Below are 7,012 nucleotides of genomic sequence, written 5' to 3'. Positions count from 1 at the left end.
TTTAAGTTGCACGGCGGCAACGAAACCCTAGCCCATCCCCATTCCTTCCCTCTCCCTTCCATCCGCGGCGCCAGCTTCCATCCGCCCCGTAGCCACTAGTCATGGCCCGACAGAGGATCACCACCTATGCAATGTTGACGATGGAATGCCGGGAGCAGCACGAGGAGGAGATCCGGGCCAGGCGCGCCACTCTTGTCGATGTTGGTCTGCCTCCAGATTCGCAAGAGCCGGAGGAGGAGGAAGCAAAGGATGGGGAGGAGGAGGCGCAGCAGCAGCCGGAAGCGGCGCATGACCCCTAACCCATGTAGGAGGAGGAGGATCCAAAAGCGGACGACGCGGCGGAGCGGCAGGAGGAGCAGCCATTGCGGGCTTCGCGAAGGAGGACGCCATGGCGGAGTTCAAGGTCGCCCGGGTAGTGGAGCAGACCACCACCCTTGAGTCCATGCATAATGAGGCCTATGTGGAGTCCAATAGACTCTTCATCTGACAGCAGAGGCTGAGTTCGACAAGCTCTTCGCCTCTAGCTCGTCTGAGGACGAGCTGGAGCCTCGCAGGCGATGGAGCTGCCACAGTTGCCCATCTACCTAGAACCAGGAACGGAGATATAGTGGACATCTCTGACGATGAGTCATTTAGATATGTACGTAGATATAGGTCTTGTATCTGCACGGCTAGAATGGATTTGAGATTTCATGTTTCAGATACATGGATGCAACGGAGATATAGGTCTTGTATCTGCACGGCTGGTGGTTGTAGATGCTCTAACTAATAAAAATGGGCTTCTCACCTTCTTTTCCGAAAGTAAAATAAAATTATTTGATCCCATATGCATGCATGCATGAATTTAGGATGTTTCTATTGAACTAACAGGATAAAACATTGTGCATGTATTCCCTTGATACCAGAGTATAATGTCTACTAAAATATTTCTGGAAGTAAATTTAGTAAAACATGACCGAAAATATAGAACAATTTATGAACTTCTAAAATACCATACTAGAGCCATTTCATTCACACTGATATATATTTCATATGGTACATATTTGAGACTGTATGTACAGATAATTTTCTCTATAAGCTTGGTTAAATCTTGTGAAGTTTGACTTTCGTAAAACAAATGTCCACTGTATTATGGGAAGGAGGGAGTAACAGTGCGACCCGGTGAGCTTTGCCCGATTCCGTGAGAAAGGGTGATGACGGCAGCGCGCCTTAGGCTCGCTTCATTTCTTGTAGTCGTCTCGGTGGTCTTCGGAGAGGGATGTAATTTTAGTTACTTCTCGTGTTTTTTTCCGGCCATTAAGTTTGATCAATAGATCGGAAGTTTTTGTCGTAAAAACAGAAGATTCCGTACTGGAGTTTCTCACGCGAAGAAAGATTGCATTTGATTTATTTTATAAATTAAGGAAGAAAGCGTATGTACAGAGATCATGTCGTGATTGTTGTCTCAATGAGTGAACATGGGCTCACATGCGCATGTAGTACGGGGACTAACTATTTTACCGTTACGGCCGGAACCATTTTTTTTTTCGAGGAACCCACAACTACTTAAGTCCTTTGGTCTTTCAAATGCCCTTTCACCACTGGCTCATCGCTCGTGGACAACAACACCAGTACTGGATATACAACAAAACAAAGCTGCTGATCTTGCAAATGCAGTCTTTGATTTGAGCACAAATTCACAAAGGTACTATTGGATAACTGGATATACATCAAAACAAAGCTGTTGAGTCAACATAAGAAATCTTTTCCTTGAACACAATTTCACTAAGTTGGAATAATTATGTCCCTTGTAAAGCAGACTACCAAGGATAACTTGCAGATAGTATGAACTCTTCTTCCATACTATACCGTCTGGTCGACCCCTCATTACCTTTTCTAACTAATGTATTAGATTGAACGCCTACCTTGATATTGTTATTGTAAACCTTTTTAGCCACTACCTTATCTAAAACATGCTCCTCGGATGCACGGAGGCCTTCTAGCGTCAACTCCACTTGCCTCATGGTTGGGCGACCCTCTCCACTTAATTTCACACATGATGTTGCAATAGCGGCGACTTCTTGGACTTCTTTGCCACCTTCCTGGATAACTTGTGGATCTAATATCTGGAGCAAATTTCCTTCTAAAAACAAGGTAACAAAATGTACTATAAGACTCTCGTCATCTGAGGACAGATACGAAAATGGTTTCTTCCTGGTTAGCAGCTCCACAAGGACAACCCCAAAACTGTAAACATCACTTTTCTCCGTGAGCCGTCCAGTGTAAAAGTACATAGGATCCCAGTATCCTCTTGTACCTTGAGCTCTTGTTGTTAACCCGGATTTCTCCATCGGAATGTACCTTGAAGCTCCAAAGTCGGCTACCTTTGCTACGAGAGTATCATCCAGAAGTATGTTAGCAGACTTGACATCTCTGTGGATGATAGGTATTGCCGCAGTTGAGTGAAGATAGGCGAGCGACTTGGCCGTTTCTGTGGCTATCCGCAGCCTATTATTCCACGACAATGATATTGGCCCTTCAACATGAAGATGATCATAAAGAGTCCCATTGGATATGAACTCATACACCAACATGGGGACTTCGGTTTCAAGGCAGCAACCATAGAGTTTTACGACATTTTTGTGGTTGATTTGTGATAGGATGGCAACCTCATTTATAAACTCATCAATCTCCTTTGGAATCACCTTCTTTGGTTTCTTGATGGCCACAATATGTTGGTTCGATAAAATCCCTTTATAAACAGTACCATGCCCTCCACCGCCAACCACAAGATCTTTATCAAAATTGTGTGTTGCCTTGTTTAGCTCTTCCAAGGTTATGATCATTTGTTCTGCAATACCAGCTCTTTGAGATACCAACTGTTCCAACAGTTGTCCATGATTTTGCTCAAAGAACTTTCGTTTTAACATATGGGTTCTCCGATGTTTCAATTTCTTGGAAACAAATAGTGATGCGAGAACCAAAATCACGAGACCCATCCCGCAAGAAACTCCTATAATGACACTTATACCTGAAAAGAATATGGATCTTTAATCTCTCTATTCACATGCAAAATAATGAAATTATTATTGTAACTATACTATATCCACCGTGTGCCTAGACATGCTAAGCAAACAACACGCAAATCAGCACAATAATGGTGTTATAATAGTGAGAAGAACCGGATTAAATTGAGTAAATTAAATAGAAATATATATGTGACTAGTAAATACTAGTATTCGTCCTTGTCTTAAGTTGCTCACCTTTCAGTGTCACGGGGCCACCTGTAGAAGAAAGAAAAAAAGTCAAATTCAGTTAACTACATAATGTATAAATTATATTAACGTGCGCATATAAGTGGCCAATGTACATGTACGTTGCTAACCTTTGCATCCCTTGGGGGCATAGGGATTGCCGTGGTAACCCTCGCGACACCGGCAAGAATAACCTCTGTTCCCTGGTTTGCAGTGGCTGTTCGTGCTCTTGCAAATGTTGGCGGCTACCTCCGTGGGACATTTTTGAAGTGACTTCATGTTGGCGTTGGGTAAGCCAGATGGGTGCAACACCTCCCACTGAAGAATGATAGGAACATTAGGCTTAAACCTCAACTTGCTTTTATGCGCATGGATCTGCTGGTCGGAGATGAGCCGATTGTCAAACCACCCCTCCTCGGCGATCAATGCATATGGGGGTTGTGAGTTGTTCTGGACGCTATTAGGGTCAGCAAATTTGAAGCTCAGCATGTCAGGCATGCCATCAATTGACGTAGATATAGGCGCCCGGCAACAACCCATGCCGTAACAACTCTTTTTGTCACTGGCATGGCTTGCAATGGGCACCCTCCCTGCGTTCATATCAGAGTCGGAACAGAATGTGGCACAACCGCTAACGATGGTCGGGTCGTCACCAGGCCCCAACAATGTTGCTTGGACATTGCACCCTGAGAGGACGAGCTCGTTGCGGGTGGATAGAGAGAAGAGTGCGTCGCCTCCTTCACTGAAGTAATTATTGAAATGGAAGGAGTAAGGATTTATCGTTTCAGCTTCGATAGTGGCGACGGAGCTAGTAACACGCAGTGTAGAATTCTGGATCGAGATTTCTTGAATTTGGAAGGCACCGTAGCTATCGAGCAGCAATCGTGGTGGCTTGCCGCTGCCGGGATAGTCGCAGGTGAGGTTGAAGCCTGGCCGGTAGCAGTGGGATGGACCGACGCCGAATGGGTAGTGCACATGTACTTCCCCGCAGGACGGGCTGCACCTATCAGCTTCTGCAAGCAAGCAGCTGTTGTATTACTAATTTCATATTACACAGAAATAAGAAGCGCTTCTGAATTTAAAAATAATAATATAAATAAAGCCATCTCAAGAAAAATAAGTATCTTAGTATGTCGTTAGTTGTACTATATGACACGACTGACCAAGAAAATAATTACCAGAGATGAAAGGGACGCAGCCACCGGGTGTGGAATTGTTGCCATGGGTTCCAGGCGGACACCCGCAGTCAAAACTTCCAATCGTATTTGTGCATACGCCACCAGGGCAGTAGTCTTCTGGCAGCTCACACTCATTGATATCTACAGATTGTACGATTGCAACGCAAACAAAATTAAGGGAACAATTTCAGGCTTATTTCATATTAGTCTTTCTTAAAAAGAATATCAATCAAAAGTTCCTCAAAAAAATTACTCACCTCCGACATGTACATACTTTCTTGAATATTTAATGTTGATTAATGATTAGTCTAACTACATGTGGGGAATATCTCATATAAAGTCGGTATTATTGAATAGTGCTTTTATATACGAACCCAACCATATCAATTATATCAGGCAATCTCATATTAGTAACACTAAATATGTGATCTAGCATAGCATAGATGGTTAGTTAGGTTCCTCTTGTGGAAAAAATCAATCCACCCAGACTCAAGTCTTAAATTTGACAGGGGTGCTCCAGACTCGACACATTTCATGGATTTATTTCAGACCTTCCATCCCTTCTCTTTCAGTGTGTAGATGTTGTGAGCATTAAATCTACACTAGTACTGTATTTCTCATAGAGAAAAAATAGTATCACCAAACAAACCCATGGTATAAATTCAAGGGTCTGTCTAGGACACATTTAGATGTGACATAATTATGTCACATCTAAGCTGATGTCCACTCTGTTTGTGACCTATTTTTTCCTTTTTTTTTTGTTTTTTGTTGTTGCATTATATATTTGTGGGAGCTTAGATGTGACATCTTTAAAAAACATCTAGATGTGAATTAGACAAACTGTAAATTTAATATAACAAAACTGCATGTAGGTCTAATATGTAAATTCAGAATGAAACGCCGGGAAAAAAAATGAACCTTGGCATCCGTCGGGGATGTAGGGATTGCCTTGGTAGCCCTGTTTGCAGTAGCACGTATAGCCGACTTGTGTAAGATCATCATCACACCTGACGGTGGAAGAAGAAGAGATATTGCTATGACGATGATTACGAGAAGGATCCTGGCCGAACTCCCAGCTCAGCCAAATTGGTACTCCCGTGGCGACATCCTTCGCCGGCGACCGTTTGGGATACAAGAGCTGCCTGGAGACCTTCTTGTTCTCGAACCACCCCTTGTTGGCGACGAACACCCGCGTGGGCATCCGCTCCTCGTCGGCGCTGCGGTTGTTCCGGCCGAACCACTCGATCTGCACGGAGTAGGAGGACCCTGATACCGCCGCTGCCTTGACGGCGACGATAGGCGCCTGGCAGCAGCCTTCGCCGGTGCACAGCATGCTGCTCTCGAGGCTGGACGGCACGTCCCTCAAGGGCCCGTGGCCTTTTTCCCCGCACAAGGAGGAGCAGGCGCTGACGACGGTACCGTTGCCGCTGTCGCCGCCGCTGCTGACCAGCAGAGTCGCCCGGACGTTGCATCCCAGCAGGACGAGCTCGTTCCAGACGTCCGGGAGCATGATGTAGGCACCTTCGTCGGCGTTGCCGAGGCCTGCGGCGAACAAGGAGCCGCTGCCGTCGTCGGCGTCCACTCTTATGTCGCCGGGGGTGCGCCTGACGAGCACCATGGACATCTCAAGGATGAAGCCTTCGACTTGGAGAATGCCGCCTCCGCCGAGCAGGAGCCGCGGCGGCGTTATGGTGTTGTCGCAGGTGAGGTTGAACCCCGGCGAGTGGTAGCACCTGGCCGGCCCCATGCCGAACGGGTACGGCACGCTGATGTTGCCGCAGGTGGTGTCACAGCCTGGCATCCCGATAGCCGGAGACGGAGGTGCTGCTCCACCGGCGGCGAGCGGCGACACAACTACTATCACTACCAGTGCTGCTGGAGCTATGATGGCCATGATCTCCGATCGAGAATGAGATGGTCATGTGTGCTGCCCGGCCGGTCTCATCCGAGTTCAGTTATATTGATGCAAAAGCAGCTAGTGTGTTCCGATCTCACCTACCACATGCATGGATGCCACTCATAACTAACAAGAGCTTTCGCTCAAACAAAAACCAGAAAAAGTGACAAGAGCTAACAAAAATATACTACGACTAGTACCAAACAAGATGCTAGCTAGCTACCTTGCTTTCAATGGGACGATGTGGATGTTATGTTAGTAAACTCATCGTGCGTTTGGTACACACCTTGCCATACGCGCTGCTTTCCCAAAAGCATGGATTATCTCAAGTCTGATGGTGCTATGCATGCAGAACACATGCATGCATGCCTCAGATGCCTGTTTGTTTACTTCTTGGTTTCTTCCTTCGCAAGTGTACACGCGTGCGCAAGATGCAGCGACTATAACTGATCAGAAAACAAATCCAAAAGACATCCGAGCATTTGGTGCAGTCACAATTAAATGCAATGTTATTTAAAACCCACTGAGAATGCACTAATGCATGTTGCATGGTAGAGCAATCTCATACGTAGATCAAACACTTGCTAGTGGATCAAGCTAGTAAATGTAACGACTGCAATAGTGTGGAAGCAGATAATTATAAATAGTGGGGATCATTCTCTTGTATGTATGCATGCAGGATTAGCACAGACGCAACTGTGAGG

The 7,012-nt window shown here is 45.7% G+C and overlaps 1 protein-coding gene across 1 annotated transcript; it reads right to left on the bottom strand.

The window, feature by feature from the left end:
* Positions 1 to 1,266: 1,266 nt before the first annotated feature.
* Positions 1,267 to 6,318, bottom strand: LOC109773243 (wall-associated receptor kinase 5-like). Its single transcript, XM_045229158.1, has 5 exons — positions 5,330 to 6,318; positions 4,412 to 4,552; positions 3,365 to 4,246; positions 3,243 to 3,263; positions 1,267 to 3,010 (listed from the first exon to the last, which is right to left on the bottom strand). Exons 1-5 carry the CDS (start codon positions 6,303 to 6,305, stop codon positions 1,800 to 1,802), a joined length of 3,231 nt encoding a protein of 1,076 aa, XP_045085093.1. The 5' UTR covers positions 6,306 to 6,318; the 3' UTR covers positions 1,267 to 1,799.
* Positions 6,319 to 7,012: the final 694 nt, after the last annotated feature.

The sequence above is a fragment of the Aegilops tauschii genome, chromosome 5 (genome assembly GCF_002575655.3).
Source record: "Aegilops tauschii subsp. strangulata cultivar AL8/78 chromosome 5, Aet v6.0, whole genome shotgun sequence".
NCBI classification, from domain to species: Eukaryota; Viridiplantae; Streptophyta; class Magnoliopsida; order Poales; family Poaceae; genus Aegilops; species Aegilops tauschii.
Note: the sequence above shows the minus strand (reverse complement) of the source record. Positions and strands in the feature narration are given on the sequence as shown.

Coding starts and splice junctions, on each gene's coding strand:
- LOC109773243 (XM_045229158.1), bottom strand. CDS start 6,305: ATGGCCATCATAGCTCCAGCAGCACTGGTAGTGATAGTAGTTGTGTCG. Junction 3,264..3,364: donor TGCCCCCAAGGGATGCAAAG/GTTAGCAACGTA, acceptor TTTCTTCTACAG/GTGGCCCCGTGACACTGAAA. Junction 3,011..3,242: donor TGGCCCCGTGACACTGAAAG/GTGAGCAACTTA, acceptor TATTCTTTTCAG/GTATAAGTGTCATTATAGGA.